The sequence below is a fragment of the Thunnus maccoyii genome, chromosome 11, assembly GCF_910596095.1.
Source record: "Thunnus maccoyii chromosome 11, fThuMac1.1, whole genome shotgun sequence".
Taxonomy (NCBI): Eukaryota; Metazoa; Chordata; class Actinopteri; order Scombriformes; family Scombridae; genus Thunnus; species Thunnus maccoyii.
The window spans coordinates 20,881,762-20,905,216 of NC_056543.1; the positions used below are offsets into that span (position 1 = coordinate 20,881,762).

Consider the following 23,455-nt stretch of genomic DNA (forward strand, 5'->3'; position numbering starts at 1 on the left):
TATTTTATCAACTAGCATTCTTAAATAATTTTGCTCCAGTCAGTATGTTTCGTAAAAGCTTTCTTCAGGTTCTTTGGCATCATGCTTCTGCCTCATTTTTCAGTGAATCTTCATTTAAAGCAGCTTAACTTAATGAGATCTAATGCTTCAGAATATTTAAACTATGATCATTATGCACAATATTTGCAGTCTTGTCATTGAATCCAGATGACAGTTGATTTTTTTTTTAATTTTAACTTTTTAAACATCAATTTGTCATTATCAAGCCACATATGTCAAATTATTTTTATCCTGATTTTGATCATATGGCTCAGCTCTATCATAGTGTTAGCCTCAAGCTTAAAGGATAATTCCAATTTATTACAACTTGGGTCTTATTTATGTAGTTTTGGCCATCAGTTCTATTGGTTATGATAACAGTGTAGTCACTGTAGTCAAGTGCTGAGATCTGGGAACACGGCGACAACGCTGCAACAAAGTCCAAAGGGGCAACGAACACAAGGGGTCAGACAATCAGACAGTTTTTAAACAAACTAACAGTTTAACAAGCTAGCCAGATTATCTAAACCACTGTCTTTGGTGTAAAAATGGGACGTGAGTGCACCTGAAATGTTCATAATAATCCTTCATTGCACATGCAAACTGTGTGACAGGCTTAATTTTATCTTGGGGTTTATTTAAAACCTGCATGATCATCTGACTGCATGTGTTTCTTGCACCGTCTGACTTCATTTTAGCAATGTTACCTCATTTTCACAGAGCAGTACACTTGATGAGTACAATGTAATTAATTGTCATACTATAGTAATGATGGTCAAAACTGTGAAAACAAGGCTAAACTGGATTTATCCTCTAAGTTTAGTTCAGCCAGGTGTTAGATTTTTACTGATGCTAATTACATAAACATTTTAATACTTGTAAAAACAGTGTTAATTGAATATTATCTCACAAAACAAAGTCAGGCAAAACTGTAAAACCTGTGTTTAACACGGAGCTTATTATGGGCATCTGTCCACAACCACATTCAAAACCCAGTGAAGCTTTTACGGGAATGTGACCAACAAACCAGCATGGCAGAGCTGAGTAACATCTGGGGGCGCTTCCATAAAAACATCATCGTTGCACCAGTCGGTTAGGTAGACTTTTAGGGTACATGTCAGCAACACGCACTCATTCTCTCTCTCACACACACACACACACACACACATACAGACGTGTGTAAAGACATGCATACAAGCACACACACGCCCACACACGCTCTCGCACGCACACACACACACACACACACACAGTAAATCTAGATACACAAACCATCACACGCACACACACACACTTGCAGCTAATGTTTTTTTTACACATTATCTGTCTTATTCAGAGAACACATTTTCTTCCTGTATGAGAGACCAGAAACAAACACAAAGGATGAACATTAGAAAGAGAATATGATTGTGTTATTCCATAGTCAGCCAGTGCAACAGAAACCAATAATTGGAACACAGTGTAAAAAAGCGTAGTGAGAGAAACTCAGCCATGAGGAAGCTGACCTTCCCACTCAACAAAGGCTGTGGCATTGTCCCCTTTTCCTACCTAAGGGACTGGTTGAGTCCCTTAGTATGTCTGTCTGTTTACTTATTTATTTGTTTTGATTGATTTGTGTGTCTTTCGTCTCAAAGCGTCCTGCATTTTCCATTTGCCAGAGAGTGTTGCAGAATGTCCACAGGCACACAGCTCCAGCCGTTCGCACAAACTGTGGCTGTATTTTTCCACTTCGGTTGCCATGGTGAGGGAATCCCCCACCTCAACAACCTCACCTCCTCCTGGCAGCTCTATCACTCCTCGTTGGCAGGGCTCTCCTCCAGAGGCGAGATAGCGGGGAGGCCCAGTCCTGTTGCATTGTGGGATGCAGTGAGGCTGGCAACAGTGTGTAGGAGGACGAGGACCAGCAGGCAGAGTTTGAGCCGGCTGTTACACAGTCTGCAGGCTGCTGAGGAGCTGAGGGAGGTCCGGTGCTGGCATGGCGGGTGAGTTCTTTTCAGGGTCCCCAAGGAACGGTTGTCCACTTTCAAGTCCCACCGCACGTCACAGCACTCTGCTTCTGGGTCCACACCTGATGGATAGTCTTCCAGCAACCCTGAGGGTGGAGATGTAAACAGTTAGAGATGCACGCCGACTATTTAGCTCACATTTTGCTTTGCACAACATTCAGTATAGTTCCTTCCTGTCATAAGAAGGGTATTGCTGCCTTTCTAGCTTCCCCCACCGGTGCTGCTTTGAATTTAATAAAAGATTTAAAAGTCAATAACATGAACTGATCTCTATAAGAATTAATTCCAAAATGACAAAGTGAAGCATGTCATTGCTAAAGAGCCAGATATTTTTCTTGGGAGTTGGTGGAGACAAAAACCTAGCCAAGAGGAAAGTGAATATTGCACTAACATATGTCAGGTGGCCATAAAACATGACTTATGATCGTTAATGTTGCTCCGTGTCTGCTGGATGTGTAATTATGCAACTATTTGCTAACACATTCACATCAACTTTAGAAGGCGATAATACAGGAATATTGTGTTTTCAGTTTGTTGCGCTGCCCCCAAGTGGCTTTTTGGGGCCTTCTGCAGACTTTCCATAGGTCTGAAACTCTGCAGACTCTGCATTGTGTTGCATTGTGTTTAATCACTCACCACCAACAATTGCTATGTGTATTTGTTCATCATATGATAACATGATGGTGATGTCTAAATATGCAGCTCTATTTAGCTACAAACAGGTAACACAACTGACCTTCCAGGTCATAAAACTACACAGAGCAGGACATATCAGCCTCACACTACTGTCGGGTCCAGGTAACATGATTTCACAAAGTAGTGTCTCACACCTCAAACAGCATTTGGAGCAACAAACAGTGATGACACAGTCTGTCTGGGGGATATTGTAACTGGGCCAAATGCTAATGCTGGGTGTATTGCCAATATATCCAGTAATGACAGAATCATGCTATCAGAATGTTTAACCTAAAATAAACATTTTTCCTTCATTGTCAGACACCAAACCATGCACTGATGTATTAGTCAGTTTTACGTGTCCCTTGGAAACTTTGTTTGTGTTGTTTCTTTACGCTACAGATCTTGTCAAGTGTGTCTAGTGTGTTCAGCTGTCTTGGCCACTGTAGGAAAGATTGTAATAAATGTGTGAATAGTGAAATGCTGCATGCTGCACTTCAACATCTAGTTTCTATTCTGCTCAGCACTCAAATTGAATTACTGTGATTCAACCTTGCTTTTTCAACTAGGCCAACAGACTACAGATACACTACAGAAGTGCTTTTGACATATGGAGTCTGCACTAAAAAGGTCCTACAATATTCGGTATTTTACGCACTTTTTAGAAACATATAGTACTAAACAACAAAAGCCTTATGTAGCAAAATGTACTGCACCAACACAGGGACTAGAATCACTAACAGCAGATCAACACAGTCTCCACAGACATCATAAGCAAAGGGGCTTCATAATGGCCAGTGTGCACACCAATGTGAGGAGTGAAAAGTCTGTGTATCTTCAGCACAGTTTGACTGTCAACAGTTTAACTGTGACAGGAAACATGCAATTATTGCAAGTTTCTGACAAACTCTAAATTTACAGCAACCATGTTTGCAGAGCTGTTGGCAGAATACACACATACACATACAGTACATGCAGAAGCAACCTGAGGGGCTGCAATAACTGCTATCATCTAACTCACTTATTGTAAATATTCCCCCCAATTTTTTTTTCCTACTAGCGACTATTGTCTGTGTAGCTGAAGCCTGATATAGTTTATTCCTCTGTGCCATTAACCTCGATAATTGTCTAAAAAGTATTAAAACACATCAATAAGCCACATCGTTGCTCTGGGTGACATGTTCCTTCATCACATGGGCATGGGCACCACATTTTATTTTGACTCATCCCACATACACCATCCTGCTGTTGTAAATACTCACTAGAGCACCAAATATGTATCAATCCACAGCTGAGAATATTCCTGAGCAAATGTCCTATGTACCGCTGTTAGGAGTGATATTTGCTGAAAAACTACAGTACGCAGCAGTAACAGGAAATTATTTAGCCTTTTTAAAAAAATTAAAGTATATATCTGTGACCCATTTTTAAAAATTTCTTCAGTGGCAACAAATGAACCACAGACATGCTCAGGACATCGGAAACTATTGCGAGACGGACTAACACAATGTGGGTTTTGGTCTTTTCATGAGACTTGTTTATTAATAACAAACATATAGAATATTACCATTGTTATTATGTAATTTCAATGAGTGACAAAATATTCTTCTTAAATACATAATTCAGTGCAAATGCTCAATACAAAAACTGACACAAATATGCAAACCAAACATTGTGCATGACTGGAACCTGTCAATGCTCCACATGACCACTAGAGGGCAACATCAGTATGTTTTTTACTGTAAGTGTGTGTGTATTTGTATGAATTATGTTCAGGGGGAAAAAAAATTCTGTACTCACAGTCACACTGTGGGAGACTCATCTCCCATGTGCTGTATGTGGGGACATAAATCTGGTCCCAACAAGTGTAACTGTGTGTGTGTGTGTGTGTGTGTGTGTGTGTGTGTGTGTGTATGTGTGTGTGTGTGTGTGTGTGTGTGCGCATGCGGCATCCACTAACACTAGCCAACAGAGTGTTATATGCTGTTCAGTACAGACAGAGCATGCAGGCTTTTGTCACGGTGCTCCATTGCGCAGCTGCCTCTTGGTGCTGTGAATAATTGGCAACAATTGTTCTGGTGTATCACCCTGTTACTCTGGAGATTAGACAGAACATCCTGTAACTGTAGAGTTCACTGTGTGTCCATCAGTGGTTGTTGAACAAGATACAAAGGTGCCCATGTGCTCACTCATTGTATTGTACAGTAAGTTACTCAGGCCGATAGCGCTATAGTACACTGGGTGGGTGGAAACAGTAGAGGTTAGAGAAGCTTGCTACTCGTGGCTTTGAGTCCCAGGATTTGGGGAAGTTATGCTCTTTTATCCCTCAAACAGTCAACAAAGTACTTCAGCCCAACTGCTCAGTGCCTACTGGTACTAATGCAGCATTGGGCAGCACTGATTCTAATCTTTAATAGAGGAGTAAAAGAAAACAAACACAGGAGATAAAAACAACCTGTAAGATGGGTTTTTATACCTGTGCATATAAAACTGGGGCTGCCTCCGTGAATGAGATCATCATTGTCAGGCAGGACGAAGGGGCACCGCTGCTGCACCTCCAGGCAGTACTGACGACAGGGGATTCGCTTCCTGCAGTGCATCTGGGTGGTCTGGAAGTACTGAGAACACAGCCAGGGCTTATAAACCATCTAGGTGGGAGACAGAAAGGTGAGGGCAAGGGAGAGAAAGAGAGAGAGGGATAGGTGGAGGGGGTGCAGAGAGAAGATATTGATGAGTTAGGGAAGATTGCATTGGTTGATACACATACACACATGCACACACCTCACATGTTCGTGCATCATCCATGACCTCTACAGCTATTGATTCTCCGGGTCTGAGCAGATATCCTGGCGATCCTGATATCTACTGTTAAATGAATGTGACTGTTGCTGGGCAGTCATCACTTTGTGTGTCAATATATTACACAACCTTCTCTTAAGAAAGTATCACTGTGTATGTTACATTTCAGTGTTTTCAGCGGTGGAATACACAACATGTCCTTCACTACTACTACTCTGTAGGAGATGTGTCTGTTTAAAGTGCACAGAAAACAAACCATTGGCTGAGAGGATTCATCACATTATATTGTAAAGAAGACGAAAGACAGTCGACAATGTTGCTCGGTAATAGTGAACTCATGATGCACACTCGCTTTTCATGTCATATAACCTGCCTCACCATCACATCCAGTACATGCATCCATTGTTTTCTGTGAATGCCTGCATGGCTTAATCAATAACAAAGAAAGCTACTATGCGAAGAGGTAATTACAGTGTGCAAATATATCCGATGGCTATAGCTGAGAAACGGCTAGAAAGAAATAGTTTAAAAGTGGGGTTTGATATACCGTAATGAAAATCATGATGATTAATACCAATAAAAGTATTCAAACTATCCAAATGAAAGCAGACGTATAGCACCATCACCAAAAATAAAAAAACAGGAGTGACATGTACTAGCTATACTAAATTGATTGAGAGCTCTTTTAATACAGTGGACAACAATCTAAGTTATTACGCTGTAGGTTTGTTTACATTAGTGATATCTGTTAACACAGCAGGAAAAAAGGCTTATGTTTTGAAATATGTGGTAATTCTTTTTTCTTTTCTCACCCATTTTCTCAACTCTACAAGTGTACAAGTGGGGACAAATGATTTACTTAGCACCTTGTTTTTCTTTTCTCATGCGATAAGGTGGCCACCTCATTGTGTGGTGTTATCACCTGCAGCAATTAGCTGGTATTTACTCCAGGGACTGCGAGGCAAGCTAGCACCTGCTGTGAGCTAATCATCATGCTTAAAAACAGGGCACCAAACCATAGATCATATCGTTCCTATATGTAGATATACTTACATGTTGCTATAGTGTGTGTGTGTGTGTGTTTGTGCAAGAAAGAGAGGAGGAGAGTGTGACATCGCTATATAATGCTTATTTCAGGACCTCTGCCCTCTCCCCCACTGAGAAGTCATATTATATTTCATAATATAATATAAATATTGCTTTCACATAACATACTCTAACTGCCGGGCTGCATTATCTGTCATGCATTTTGTGGATTTAGTGGCATCAGTGTATGCATGACTGATCATGTGAACATACAGACATTTTACACACATACAGTAAACTGCCATTTGCGAATAATTACATTTCCACCAAACACACACACATTCATCCACACATTGCCCTTCTCTCTAATCTGCTATCACTGTTTGAATGTCAGAAGAAAATGTGGTCACATGAGTCCGTGTCACATCTTGTACACATTAGGCTAATATTTCAAAATTATTGCCACTGTGTGTGTTTCATTTCACAAGTATATGAGAGTCTCCTTTTACATTTTGCTTGTGCAACACATTTTACATTTCACATCCTCCTGTTCCTGGTGTTTGGACAACTGCTCATCCTGTAGCTGTCGGTGTGGGGAGATAAAGACAAACCGGGCGTAACGCTGGGTTTCTCTCATTCAGCAATGTATCACATTACATTAACGATGTGCCTGGCAATGAGCGTCAAGTACTGTCTGTTTTGGTATGTCTCAGACATTTCTCCTACTCAGCAGAAACCCATAAAACAATGTTAAAGTCAAGGTCTGTCTGATCATTTGCACCAAGGCTCAGATATGAATCAAGAAATCAAGAGCAGAATAATCAATAACACTGCAACTAAAGCGATTATCTTAACACACAGCTTAAAGCAACCCTTTAGCTTTGAAGCCTAGGAAAGACCTCGTACAGGTTAAAACCGTTTTGCCATCTTTTTCATTTCAAATTTTGTTATATCAACATTTTAGGTCAGTGTTTTGTAATACTGCAGTAGGTTATAGCCAGGTGACATTTGAGAGTAGAACAAAAAAGGGCAATTAGGCCTCAGAGGCCAACAGAACATCTGTTTGAAATGCAACAGATGCGGTGTAAAAAAAAAAAAACATGGTTCTTTTTGGCGCTTTGACACACAGTCGTGTCCTCTTCTTGCTCTCAGCCCCAGTTAGTGAAGCCCACTGCTGCTGCTGCTGCTGCTGCTGCATGCAAGATCTCCCTCAACCATCAGTCTACTGTAGACGCATGACTCGTAATTTATCATCCCGCTGTCATATCTCAGAGATGGAGAAAGAGACAACGAGTGAACAAGACAGAGAGAGGAGTGGCGTGATAGAGACAGTGCTAGGATGGACTCTTTCTTTCCTTTACGTCTGGTGTGTTCTCCCAACTCCCGTGGGGAGAGAGTAAAATACTGCCTCCTCCTCAAACACAAACTCAGTGAGCTAGAGGTCAGCCAACTGGCTCTCGCATTTTTCGCTCTCCTTTTTCTGTCACCTTTCTGTCACATTGAATGAGAGATGAGACAAATATTTGATTTTTCCGTACATTCTCAGACAGAAGCACACAAAAAAACGCACAAAACGTATTGTCTGAAGTAATAGCTGTTGGACTTCCACAACTCTAATTCTTTACTTTACTTTAGCTATTTATTTATCAAGGACAGCACACAATAACCAAGAGAGTCATGTTCACCACTCTCTCTTTTTAACAGACATATTGTTCTCACTCAATAATTAGTTATATCTTCTCTACTTTGCTGTTTATTCAATCATTGTTAAGCTGGTGTCAATAAAAGTCAACACTTCCTGTACATGTTTTACATTAAAGGCATGCCAGGAAAAGAAGGGATTATGTCCTTTGAGTTGCTGGCAGGCTTTTAACATGAAACATCTATGCAGGAGATGTCGAGGTTAATTGACACCGATCGAAAAAATGTCTCAACCAAATGGAACAAACAGTATTTCTGTTAAAAAATAGAAACTTAAAGAAACACAGCAGCAGTTGTTATAATGGAATTAATGCTGTGTAATATGCTTTATGCTAAATATATTAAGATAACTGGTAAGCTTAAAGGAAGTGTTGAGCTTGAATTAACAGCAAATTGAAATGGGAGCGGAGAGAGGGCAAATGCCTTACTAATATATAATATAATATATGTATAAAACAAGAGAAATGAGCAAAAAAGGTTTCTAATATTAGAATGACTGGTACATTCTGAAAGGTAAATAAGGCTCCAACCAATTGAGCATTGAAAGTAACAGCATTTCCATGAAAATAAGCTATTGAAAATCCGTATTTATTTCTACTGGCCATTTTCAGTTTCACCATACTTCATTTTCTATGTTGGTATTAGTGTTTCCTCCATGTGTTATTATGTGTGTCTGCCAAAAGTACGTGTGTCAATGTAACGCATGAACAAATGCGTGAATAAATGTCCTGATGAAGATAAAGATCAACTCTATGAACTTGATTAGACTAGGTTGTACGATGTCTTAGAGAATGAACAGACTGCATATAAAGACAGACATGTGCGGTAAGTAGAGGGTCTTGAAGAAAATAAGAGTTCTCAGTCAATCTGTCTGCTCTGAGCTGTCACACACCGCTTCACTGCTTGTCACGGAAAAAGTCAGTCAGGGAACTTGTTCGTTACTTGTGTTCAAGAAGACTAAAAAAAGTCAATAGTGAAAGCAAAATTAAAATTTTCTTTTAATGTAAATACATCCTGCTCTTCATCTTGTGCTCCACATGTCTCCCAATAAAATGTAGCTGATCCTGCAATCTGTTCTCCCGCTCTACAAAGCCTGCACTCCCATCACTCCTCTCTGGTTTGCTTGCCTGTTAGTGATCTGCAGAGTTGAGACTCAGCTGTCTCCTGGATTTGATTATTTCATTACGATAAGGCTAATAAGGTTGTAATTGATGGAAGGCCTTTACCCTGCCCCGTGGTATTGGTTTTAAGTGGCCCCGGATGGTCCTGCCTTGTCAGTGCCTCGTCTTTAATGTTTTATCAGGACTTGTGGTTGTGGCTAAACTGCTGACAAAGGCTGAGGGAGCTGGTAGCAGCGCGCCAGATCCCTGCAGCCTTCAACTCATTCCTCTCTGACATGCGGTACATATAAACACATGCAGGATCTCATGAGCCGCCTTGTCAATTACAACTAACACAACCATTCACTGCTCCACTGCATTCAGGCTATCCTCTTTTCTTTTTATCCTCTTCTATGCTCTGTTTATTTAAATGATCCTCAGCTTAAATAATGTGCCAGGACAAGTGTATAGCACAGTCGCCTGGTATTATCATACTTTCAAGTTGTGTCAGACTGGGGCATTGGAGTAAAATGAATAAAAACAGAAGGCAATGAGGAAAAACTGAGTGAATTCTAGATATTGTTTCATTGTGGTTTCAGGTTTTTACAGATTTTTACCAGAAAATACACTGATTGTCCTCCAGTTTTCTAATCATTTCACTGGTTTAAACTGATTAGCATCCAGATTGTGTCTCCATGCATAAAAAGTGAGAAATGGTTAAACTAGAGGAAGCTTGGATTTATCTATCTCTGAACTGATCTAGTGATTTAAATAGTCTGGATAAAGAAAGACATTTCAAGATTTATTTTCAATGATATTAATTATTTACCCCTATGCTCTGTAAACTATCCACTGAAGAGAAATGTAATCATCTTTACACCGTCTGCCGAGTCAGACATTATCATTCTGTCCATTCAGGCAGTGACACTACGGCAGTCCGACATGTAAGGGGTCAAATAGAGGTCGTTCTTTAGTAGGACCCAGCATGTAAACTATCCCATACTTGCACAGCAGCAGCAGCAGCAGCAGAAGCAGCAGCAATGCCCCATGGGAGTTCCGCTACAAGAGGGGGCTGAAGGGTGGAATAGCAAAGGTTACACCGAATATAATCTCAAACACAACATCCACACTCACACTCGCAAACAAACAAGTGTGCTCAGCTAACCACGTCGGTAAGTCAATGAATGTAATCAAGCGTGAACACAAACACAAAGGAAAAACAAACCACTGGCTTCTGCATGGAAAGTGCATGTATAATCAATTCGGTATCATTGTGGTAACTTAAGCAGATAACACTTAATTGGCTGTGGCGTACGTATGTGCATTGCCTAGTGTGTACAGTAAATGAATACATATGTGTACATTGAGAAGCCTGAGGCGCCATCAGCACCTGGCAGGCATACTAACTGTGTCAACAGCGGTTATATACAGATAATGTAACGTAACTAATGATCGAAATGACAGACGTGAAATGAGCAGGCAGGTTTAGCCAAGATGGTCAGAGGAGGAGCCAATGAGGATGTAATAGTAAAACAAAAGGACAAGCGAGGCTGCTCGCAGGCTGAAACCACAACACAATACATTGCAACTCCCTGAGAGGCACCTATTCAATTACATGTTGCATTTGAATGGCTGTGTGGATACAAGGACTGCTTTTGCAATAATGACCCACCTGCTGTTTGTAGTGAATGTACAACAAAAACACTTGCATATACATATAGCAAACACACACACACACACACATTTGATCATAGACAGCTAAACACCGTCTCATATCTTTCAATAAGAGCTGCTCATTTGGCAAACAAGAGCCATGTTAATTTAATTACCACACACCAAGGCCATATATTGAGTAAGGTTATTAAAGGGGAAGTACACACATCCAAACAGAGAGAGACGGAGAGTGTGTAAAAATAGAATAGCCGCAGACGATGGACAGGACAAAGTTCACCAGACTGTTACTGTATGCTGGGATGTTTGACAGGCCATGTTTCAATGGGGTGTGTGATTCTCAGCGAAAAAGGGGGGGAAAAAAAATACAAGCATTACGAGCACTGAATCACAAAATAGCAGCAGTACAGGGTTACATGAAAAATGAATGAATGAAAGATGCGGTCAAGGCAGTGTGTGAATTAATAATGAAAGGATGAATTTCCTCGGTGCAGGAGGTGGTCGCTGCCTCCGAGAGTGTGTCAGGTGGTAGCTCTGCCAGCCTCCAAGATGGTCTGGTTCAGGTCCGCCTGTCAGGATGTCGTTCTTCCCGGACCACTTGATAAAGTCACCAAGCTCCCATCACATACACATTTATAAAACATGAACTGTGGGAGAAAAATGGTGCAGTTTTTGAAAAAGGGGACTGTATTATGTTGCAAAATGAAAAAAGTCTCTGTCCGCTCTGTGTGTGCTTAGTGTGGCAGGAGTCAACAGGCAGAGAAGAGGAAGGCATCAGGAAATGGTCTAAACCTAAGTAATTTGGGCCTCAGCCTATTTATTAACTACTAAACTCAGTTGTTTCTCTTCCCTTCCTGCCAGGTGTCCACCAGCTAGTTTGAGTTAAGGTTCGGTGTTTCCTTCTTGCACACACTACATTTATCCACACAGCATATTCATTACTGACCTTCCTAACTTATGTAAGTTCACAATCAATTTCATTTGTTGACCCTATACTCTTGTGTGACCAACGTTTTTGTCACTTACTTTGGGGCAGTCTGTGGCGTTTTATATGCCAACGTGCAGCTGCTTGATTTAATAGTTTGATTTTAAAAACTGTGCAATACAGCAAAGACTGAAATGCCCCTAAAAAAATCAGATCATGAGGACAGAAATTGCTCTCTGAAGGATAATTTCTGACTCAGCTAAACTCTGCGGATTGCAAACGATATCTCATCACACAGTACATGGCTTATTAAGTGAACAGCAGACTGTCCAGGCAAGCAGAAAAGAGTAAAGAAATGAATAAATGAAAGAGGAGCAGTCAGGATAGTTTACAGCCACAGCACAGCTGCAGGTCTACCTACTGTAAGCAGACTTTGCTTTCAGAATGAGAAGATGACAAGAAAAAACCCCTCTATGAGAACACAGCGAGACAGAGACAGTGGAGCAGAGAGGTCCAATGATGAAGAATTATGGACATGAGAATGGAGATGGATGAAGAAGGAAGAGGGCATTTTCTACAGGGAGCACATCCATACGCACAAAACATTTGCCCTAAAACTCATTTTGTTGATTAATCAAGGTTATCTGGGTGTAATTCATCCGCACTGTCATGCTGACACTTACACTGATAATTAATTTGACAAAGATAATTATCAGCAAGATGGGCCTACTGTGAGTGCGAGTGATGAATCAACACCCACTGCAGTCATGCAGCCTGCTGTCAGCTCTACAAGGCCATGCTTGTATGCATGTGTGTGTGTGTGTGTACCTGCAGCTCAGTTATCAAATCTGTCTGCCTCTGTGGGGTCCTGTTCCTGCATTCCCAGCCACGCAAACCTGTTAAATAATGTAAGTAATCCGAGAAACTGCACAGTATCACAGCGAAATCCCTTTTCTCTTTGCAGCACTGCTAACTCTCCTGCCGTTATCCATGCCACCCCCCACCCTACCTCACCCCTACTCCACCCCCACCCCCCACCCCCCTTGTCTCCCTCTGCAGTGTGTACTGCAGCAGTAGGATGAAAAATGGCCTGGAAGGGGGGGCTGGCACAAGGTTGCCAGCAGAGACATAACAGATATACACACTCACCTTCAGACACACACCATGCTCTTTTTCTAGCTGTGCTGTGCTATTTCTTTAGCTTGCTCTCTTTCTGTCTCTTTTACAGATAAAGCGCGCACACACACACACACACACATAGGCATGCAGAACGAGAGTGAATGAGAGAAAGAGTTAGAAACAGGCAAGGAGGGACTGAAGTGTCAGCAGGTCTTTACAGTATTAATAACCTACAGTTATCAGTGGCTTGTTATCGGAGGGTTTTCCTCCCATGGGTGCCACTGACCCAGCCAGGCCAGCTATGTCAGCCTCCGTGGAGCCTCTTACAGGGGGACTGTTAGAAACTGTGCCCACGTTCTATATTGGTCGTTTTTCAGTTGAATACCTTTTTTGTTTTAAAGACACATAAATCAAACGGGCACGGTGTGTACCGGGTAGTTTTAGCATCTACATTTTAAAACAAAAACAATTAATTGATTAAGAATGAATATATTACATTCCACTGGTAACTGCCCTTAGATGTTTTGCTATTCATATCATCATAAATAAAATAAAAAAAATCATTCCATCCATGTTTATCTGGTACAGGTGTGAGAGATAAAGTCAAAGAGAAAGGAGGGAGGAAATCTTCAAAGGGTGTCACTGAAATTTACGTCTGCATTTGGTTGAGGGAGGGGAATCAAAGCTTTCTTCAAAGCAGCAGAGGAGGGAAAAAATGCCACATTTTTTAATTAAAGGCTAATGTAAAGGTAAGATGGACAGCAGAAAAGAAGACGGTAAAGTGACAAGTAAAGAAGAGATCAAATCCAATATCTACGAATCTTCATGGAAGCCTCTGCAACACTGTGAATGATATGTGGAGGTCACATGGCACATCTAAAAGAGAGTTTAGACCTCATTTTAACTAAAAAAAATCAATATATCCTGCTCCTGCCTGTTAAATATAGTCATTATAGCATGTATTGTACTGTGTCTCCCATTGGACCCACACAGCTATACAAGAGACAAGACAGACAAAGATGTTTGCTTTGCACACCTGTGAGTGCAGATAAAGACAGAAAAGTTTATCACTTCTGAATTTCCAAATATTAACAAGTAAAAAATTCTCTGTGCGTCATTTGTAAGTGCTTGTCACAGTTGCGACCGTGTGATGTGACAGTTTATGCATGAGCAAGATTATATCATGGTATCACTTATAAAAAAGTAAAAAATAACTATAACGAACATTTTGCCATTAAAAAAAAAAAAAAAAAGTAAAGTATGTTCACCTCTGCCAACAAACTTCAAACATGGTTATATTTTCCTCCATTTACAGTACAATACAGTATGCAACATTCAAGTTTTGGGGGGACAGTCCAACTTCTGCGCTGTATTGTACTGTTGTGGATGTTTCTGTTCTAGAAACTTTATTCCCACCTCACCATAACTAATGTGACCTTTAAAAGTCACCTTATCACCCTCCTCTCCAATTTGCCTGCCAGAAATCAGTTTAACCAGTCAACATGATAAATGCTAAAAGGTTTTACCTGTTTTCGATAGCATTCTGCATCTTAAATCTCAACCGTGTGTCCTACACATGATACATTTATATACTACTAAATGGTTTTGCCTTATATATATATATATCAGTGGAGGCTGGTCCATAGAGGCAGAGGAGGTTGATCCTCCTCTATTTTTTAAGAGGCAAGAGGGAGATCAAAATATAAAAAAGGTTGGTTGAAATAAACCATTACAAAACTCAGTATTTATAAAGTATTTTTTCTCTCTTCTTTGGAAAAAATCCATTACTGAATTTCTGTTTAAAATGCCTCAACAGCGACACCTGCAGGGCGGGAGGAGAAAGGGCAGTGTGTGAAGTGGGGGGTGGGGGCGCGCAATTGGTGGAGGTGGAGTGGGGGACAGAGGAGGACGGGTGCCTGCTGTCCTCCGCAGGGCGGGATCTCTTACATTGGACTTAATGTATTTCAGTTTTTTTCATGCTAATTTGTGATTGGCCATGACACGTAAAATGACGCTCCAAAGGAGGCTGTCTTCCCTTACCAATCAACCTATATATTTTCTTAGTATACAGAAATATATAAAGTAGCACAATTTTTTGAGTCACCAGCCACCACTGATATATATATATATATATATATATATATATATAAAAATCTCCCTCTCACCCCCCTCCCATGGGGGGGTGGTGGTGTGTCTTCCTCAAGCTCGGGTCCTCTACCAGAGATTGCTGTGTGTATATATATATAATTGCTGGATGGATGCATTCACTTATGCAATAGCTCCAAAGTATAACACTATAAGAACACTATAAGTGAATATGTAGAACTTGCAGTATTGCATATGATGTCCTGAAAAACTGTTTTATAATGAGATAAGTTTTGTTATACCCGGAGTAGATTCACTGTAGTATTACATGAATACAAATAAGGTCACCACAGAGCTTTTATCATGAAATCAATTGCATTTTGCCATCACATTAATGACACTGTCCATGCGTGATACATGTGAACATTCTTACTGCACACACACACACACACACACACACACACACACACACACACACACACACACACACACACGTGCACATGTAGTCCCTTGGTACACAGCAGAAAATCAGCACTATCCACTGTTTAATTATCTGATGAACAGCTACCAGAGCTGAGGAGGTATAGATAATGGAGGTCTTGTCTGGGCTGGTCCAGACACAGTCAGCTGGGAAGCCAAGATGGACTGCTAACATACATCACACCCACACACACACACACACACACACACACACACACATACACACACCCTGTGCTGAGGCCAGCTCCATCGACAAGAGATTTGCCTCTGAATCTTGTTAACTCTCAAACTTCTCAGAGAATCCAGCCTGCTCACACTGAAATATCAGTTTTTAGATCATTCTGTACGATCAAATGTGCAAACAACAATCCTACAGTAAGTATTTTTGCAGCTCATAATGTTTTGTTTTTGTTCACATCAATTTAGCTCTGTGATCACTTCTCAGTCCTGTGGCTGGTGATGATGGTGTAAATTGACGTGGTTTACAACATGTACAAAGTGAATGAGTTTAGTTAACACTCAGTAAAGAAGTCTATTAGGCTTTTCTGATGATAACATTAACAGATATATCCATTTTATTCTCATTCTATTTTCTATTTATTTTAGTTTTGTTTTACTTTATTTTAGTAAAAGGATATACAGTAAAAAAATATAGTATTATTATCAAAACATACAGTATTGTGAGTAAAATGATTAATGAAATTACTGACTCAGTTAAATAGTTGCAGATTAAATGGTGAATTGAACAATGCTTATTGAATCAAATTCAATAAAATACTTAAGTGTTAGAACCAATTACACAAATTTCATGACTTTTAAAAAGAAATGGTCAACAAATCATTTTCTGATTATACTTGGTGAGATTTATTGATCAATGAGTAATCTCTGTGAACAGATAACTGCATATGAAAGCAGAATCTGTAGGCAAGGGACAAGATTTTGGGATCGGAAGTGTTCTGGTTTCCAGTTCCGGTGATTTCTACAGGAACATGCTTTAGTTGTATGCAGGTAAACAGTCCATATGGGGAGAGATATAAGCGGAACGCATTGGCTGACTGATGTTTGTTTAGTTTTAAACTGTTAACTGAGTGTAAACTGACTATATGTGAAACAATCCAGTCGCAGACATCATTTCTCAACTCCAACTCCATTCTCGCGTCTCAAGTTGCTTATTACTGTAAACAATGACCGGAAGAGGAAGTCTTGACTCGGATATCCGCTGGATACACCGGAAGCCCTGAAACACTGGCTGTTGCCCCCAGAGACTAAATTGATTTCTCATCCTCATTTGATTCTATATCAGTTGAACTGTGCGTTGCTCAGTATGACACCTCATCAATGTGATTTGCATTTGATAATCTGCATAGCTTGCCACTGAAAATGTCATGCCAGTGAGGTAGTTCATATGCAAATTCACATGTGTGCTTGCATGGGGCGTGGTAGATGAAGAAGTTCAGTTCACAGAGAGTGCTATTCAGCCTGTGAGAACAGGTGTATAATGTCTTCTGTGGTACTGTGCTTTCAAACATTTGAGAAAATAACCCTGACGATGATCATGAGAGCTTGGAGATGACACATTTTTAGCACAAATGTGTTATAAAGTTGGGACTGGGCAGGGAAGGGAGGCAGGGAAAGTCTAACAAAAGTTGCTAATGAATTGAATGACCTATACTTCAGTCAGAGACACTAACGTCAAGGAACTGACCATTTATAGAATACGATTAGCTTTGGACAATTAGCTTCAAAGAGCTCTCAAAGAGCTCTCAAAGACTCAAAGCAGCCACAAGGATTCTGCTGACAGCTAATCCTCCTTAATAAACACACACAAACATAAATCTTATTTAAATCAACTAAATGAAATACCACACAAGGTGGAGGTTGGGGTGGTGGTCGCAAACGACGTTGGCTTAAGCGTAATTACTGATTAAACAGTAATAGTGTCACATTATGTCTGCACTGTACACCTGAACGAATATGATTGGATGTTACCAGCCACACAGCTGTGAATGAGCCAATGGTTGTGAAGCATTTGTGACTTCAGTGCTCTGCCTGAACTACTATTATGTACTATTTGAGCCTAGATGTCAGGGTATCTCAGGCTCTGCTCCTTCAAATTTGTCTTTTTGTTTTTTCAATCTTTCTTTTCATGGAAGCGCAATACTAAATTGTTGGAGTGACCTTTAAATAGCTGTGTGTCCACATTCATTAATTGGTAATTGTTGGGGTGGACATTTCTTGTTGATCTACAGAGTTTTAAAGTGACTGTGATTCATAAAACGAACACAGCATGAGCAGGGTTTAATAAATTGGGTTGACTTTGCATACATGTTTCCAATTTTGTGCATATTTGGTATAGAATCCACAGAGTTTAATCTATTTGGCCCGCCAGTCCTCCATTAATTCATACTCTAAGTGCTTTGTAAGTCTAGTCACTTGGTGTTGCTCTCTAGGCTAAGAAGACGTGTGTATGACAGTTTAGGGGATACATTTCCTGATCAAAGGTAAAGCGAAGAGCTGCCATGACACTCATGTCTGGGAAGCTGCTCCTCTAACCGAGATGTACTCTGAATATGTTTCCAGCAAAGACATATTCTGAGTGAGCTGAGAGAGCTTGTTGTAGATAGGCTAGACAGGCCAAGTCCAGAAGTGACAGTGCCTTAACACATAATTCATGACATGGAAAGTGTGTGTTTAACTTTGGTATTTTTGGAACAGCTCAGGTCAAACTAAACATGCTTTGTCAGCAATGTTTCAGATGAGATTAATGTTTAATATTATTAGCCCACAAAGAGGGAGCAAGCTCAAGGGCAATACTCCATGTTATGTTTATGTGTGTGTTTGTATATGCACACGCCCACACGCATATACGGTGTGTACATACACATACAGTATGCAGAGCATATCACTGCAGTAGTTTTTATCCACTGCTGCAGTCATTGTAATTTCAGTTAAAAAGTAATTTGCAGCTTAAAAAGTCTCACACTAATCAAAACAGGCTCTCCATTCCCACGAAAGGACAGAGAGAGATGCCGTGATCCCTGTGGGAATCATTCCAGGGTCTCCATAGAGCCAGAGACATCAGTAGTGTCTATTTTGACGTCAATGACACATTAACCTGAGCGTGTCTCCTCCTGTCACTCTTTCTACCTTCCCTCCCATTCTAATCTTTACTGGTTTCTCCGGTTGCAGTATGGTATCCACTAAAACATCACTGATATCTTCTCTTCTCACACAGATTCATCCTCACCCACTGACTCACACATTTGTATACAAGAGACAGCATATTTGACTCTCGCAGCAGCAGTAGCACATAGGTAGCTTTGTGTTGCTAACATTTTTATCCAGCACCCTCTCTGTCACAGCTTTCATGTTCTCTCTGATGTGTTCTTTTTATCACACATATGGACGAGAAAGTGGGCCAGGATTCGGCCAATGTTTGAAATGCAGGACAAAATTAGAAAGGAATGGCAGAATCCGATGGGGTCACATCGTCTGGGCCAAGCTTGAGACATAGCTGCTCCCAATTAGACTAAAAACTACAGAAAGTCTGAGTCTGATGTATTCAACCAGGCCACATTCCGCCCCTCTGTCAGAAAAAGAAAGGAAGTGGGAGAGCCAGAGAGAAACGGGGAGATGCAAACATTAGAAGAGGAGGAAGGAGAGACTGGAGATAAATTGGTCAGCCCTCCCCCCACCTCTCTCCCTCCCTCCCTCTGCCTCTCTCTCTCAGGACTGCTGTGTGCGAGACTGCAGATAGATTCTGATGTTCTCATTTATGTCTTAATGATTGGGTTAGTATGCAGCTTGTGCTCTGCAATGCTGCGCTTAGACAGAAAGCAAGATCACAGAGGCACACAAGCATGGGAGCTCATACACACATACACTGCAAGATGAAAGGATTAACACAGAGATCTAATGCATCCAGTGGCACATACGAAGATGTATGTTTCACTGAAACCGTGGAGATGACGCTATATTTTGCGAAGCACACTTGCTGTGTACATTTGATCAGCATTAAGTCACGCATTCTGCAGTATGTAATTCTAAAATATGCCATAACTGTAGGAAAAGCACATGTACAGTATTTTAGATGGCCTTAGAGTGTACCTACATGCAAAAGTGGGGATAAGGTAAGAGAGACAGGGAGGTAGAGAGATGGAGATGGTACTTATAATGACATGTCATATCATCATGGGTGGTTAATGCTTGAAATTCAAGGATGAGTATCCTTTTAGTAAACAGTCATATCATTTGAATATTTCATTGAGGCCAATTACTAGCTTGTTTACTTATTAATCTGATTGGCCCTGCCAGAATAAGATCCAGGCCTGTATCATGGAGAAAATGAGAGGCAGAGGAGAGCAGAACAGAGCAGCCCCCACACTGCTGGTAGGCCTACTGCAGGGGAAGCATCAAGTTTACACTGAATTATAATGATAGCTTGGAGAATATTATGATAGCCAAGTGAAGCACTCAAGGTCCTAGAAGGTATGCAACCAAACACATGCTGTATCCATGACCACCATAAAGTCATCATCCTCAGTATTGAACAGTAATTCTCTACTAGGAAAACACTGAAAGCATGTACAGCAATGAATGAAAAGAAAAACATTTCAGAATTACACAAATGAATTAACAGTTTACTGAAACCCTATTGCAAACAGCAATTAGCAACAAGTTTACTTGTTTAGTTTAGTTTATTTGCACAATGATGAAGATATGAAAACATTCAATAGAAAAGACAGTAATTACAGCACAGGAAAGGAAGGAAAGCAAAAGGCTTATTCAGAGTCTTCCCCTTATTAAAAAAAAATAAAATAAAAAATGACATTATTACTCATCAAAACAGAAAGATGAAAAATGAAAAGATGAAATAAGATTTTTTTTAACTGTGTTCTAAAAGCTGACAAAGAAGATAATGACTTCAGTGTTATATTCAATGAATTCTATAACTATGGACCTCTAAATTAGATTTTTTTAAAATGGATGTCCAAATTTACAACAATAAGGTAAATGGAAATATTTTTTCGCCTAGTTGAATATGAGTGACTGTCTGATGTTAAATATAAAAATTGTGAAAAGTATCTGGAAGGTTTGCTTGCAATTAATGTATTTAAACATAAAAAAACATGTTTGAAAACATTTACCTTATCTATTAACAGCAGTGAATATTTTCTAAAAAGAGGTGCAGGGTTTTGTGTGTTAGAATGTGAAATCAGTCTCAAAAACCTCTTCTGAATTACAAGTAAATTGGTAAGATATGATGGATACGTAGCAGCCAAAACAATATTGCAGTAGTTGATACAGGGAAAAATTAGACTATAATAAAGACTTAAATGCAAAGAAGGATGAACCAAAGAACAAACTTTTCTCAATATACCAAGCATCTCCATGGACTTCTTACTGTACATGCTCAACATGGTTTTTCCAATTTAATCTTTCATCCACGATAATTCTTAAGAATTTTGTATATAGCACTTGGATAATTTATGTTCCATTTATAAATATTTTAGATTCATCTTTGAAGTAGGATTTGTTTTTCTTACAAAAGATCATGAAGTTACATTTATTAACATTGAGAGTAAGCTTATTCAGCTGAAACCATTTAAAAACTGCAGACATTTCATCATTTATATACTCTATTAGTGTTTTGAAGTCATCTTGTGAGGCTATAAGATAAGTGTCATCTGCAAATAATATAGGGAGAAGTCATAGTCAAGTCATTAATGTAAATTAAAAATAATGAAGGTCCAAAGAGAGAACCCTGGGGTACCCCAAAAAGTATTTTAACTTCTTAGATATGCAACCATTAATGGATACAAACTGTTCTCTATCATTTAAATAGTTAATAAGCCACTTTAGAGCATCATCCTGCATACCATATTCATTAAGTTCAGAAATAAGAGTTTTGTAATTGACAGTATCAAAGATTGGTCAAATCTAAAAAGACACCAAGCGCTTTTTTTTTTTTTTTTTTCAATCATCTAAAGCAGAAGAAATATTGTTGACAAGCTGGAACAGTGCTAGTTCAGTTGAGTATTTCTTCTGAAAACCATATTGATGGTTGTAAAGGATGCTGTTTTCAACTTCAAGTGCTTTGAGATTCTTGTATGCACAAGTTTCTCCAGAATTTTTGAAAAACAGGGTAATATAGATATTGGACAATAATTGCCAAAATTATTGGGATCACCTGATTTATAAAGTGGTATAACTTTGGCAATTTTAAATTCATGTGGGATAACACCAGATTGAGGAGATAAGCAAAAAATACAAGTTAGAGGACCAATAATATAATCAACAATTTCCTTAATGAAACTGCTTCTAATTCCATCATGTCCTAATTATACCATGCACTTCTTTAGCACTGGGTGGCTCAAAACTGCAGAGTGAAGGGAACTAACTTTTAATTAAACTACATGGGCTGTCATCAGAGTCTTTGATGTGTGATGCCAGAGAGAAGCCAACATTTACAAAAAAAACTCATTAAAACCATCAGCTATCTCTCTCCGGTGATGAAGAGTACCATTGCTCCTTAACACCTCAACAGGTACCACTTTAGATTTAACAATTGATTGATGAGGCTCCAAGCTGACTTTATGTCTTTAAATGCTTGGGTAAGTTTGTCTGAATATTTAATGATTCAATACATTTGTTTTTGTATTTTGTATTTCCACATTTAAAGGGGTGGGACATATAATAGCTTTCTCATATAATTTATTTTTTATAAGAGAGCGTTATTTAATTCTTCAGTAATCCAGGGTTTCCTTTTACTAGAATCTTTCATACTTTTTGTAGTGATCAGTGGGAAGCATTTCTCGAAAACAGAATTAAAGAGTACTAAAAATGTCTGATTGCAATGTCTGAGCATTTTCAACATCTTGCAATTCGAAAACTTCACCCCATGAAACATCATAAATTTAAGACTTGAAGGACTTCATGTTCTTGTTGCAAAATTTGTGATATTTTTTGTTTTTCATGGACAGTGTTTTTACATTTGATGTGAATATTTCCTTTGGTATGAATTAATTGAAATACAGGGATATGATCAGAAATATCATACATCAATTATCCTGAAGTAATTTCAAGTGCTAATATAAAAAAAAGTGCTAATATCAGAATCTGGGGGTCTATAAATATACCTAATTATAATGCTTTTCCCCTCAAAAGGTAAGCAAGATGGAATTTCAGCAAACACCAATTTGACTGAGATCTTATCTAGGTATTGACTAACCACCTTTTTTCCCCAATGAAATCAAAATTATTTAGCACATAAATTAAGAGGGAATGTACAGCATTAAATTGTGACAAAGGATAAAGAAATGTAATATCATCATTGAGCCGCGTATCTGAAAATATCACTGAAACATCACTGAAAATGAATAATTTAGGGTTGATAAATATTCCGTCAAATGATCAGTTTTTAGGCAGACGACGGATATTCAAGTGCAGAATAGAAAAAGCATTTAAGCCTGGATGATTACCATGTGATTGATTTTGTATCAAATTACTAAACTGATCATTGGTAACATTAGTATTGGCATAATAATTTAGCATTTTTAAATTATCATGATTCATATCCGGATTCATGAAATGCCAACATTGTCATTACATAAATCAAAAAGGTTGAAAGCTAATAAATCACAGATACACAGGGCTCAGACTCTACAGCATTATCGTTAATGTAGGGAGAATTCATTGATTAAAACACTTTCAAAGTGTTAAAAAAAATTACAATAGAGAAAAAAGCAACAGAACATTTCTTAAGACAAAGAGGTTGAACAACCATCTGATCATACTTCAAATAGGCAATATTTCCTCTCAATCATTAA

The 23,455-nt window shown here is 39.3% G+C and overlaps 1 protein-coding gene across 2 annotated transcripts in view; it reads right to left on the bottom strand.

Moving 5' to 3' along the window:
* Nucleotides 1-1,318: 1,318 nt before the first annotated feature.
* The window catches only part of LOC121907022 (transmembrane protein FAM155A), a 117,293-nt gene continuing 95,156 nt past the window's right edge, over nucleotides 1,319-23,455 (bottom strand). For both annotated transcript variants that reach the window (XM_042426332.1, XM_042426330.1), the window contains 2 exons: nucleotides 5,197-5,368; nucleotides 1,319-2,131 (listed from right to left, as the gene is read on the bottom strand). In XM_042426332.1, the coding sequence (XP_042282266.1) occupies nucleotides 1,830-2,131; nucleotides 5,197-5,368 (474 nt within the window). In that variant the 3' untranslated portion in view covers nucleotides 1,319-1,829. The remainder of the gene's footprint in view (nucleotides 2,132-5,196; nucleotides 5,369-23,455) is intronic.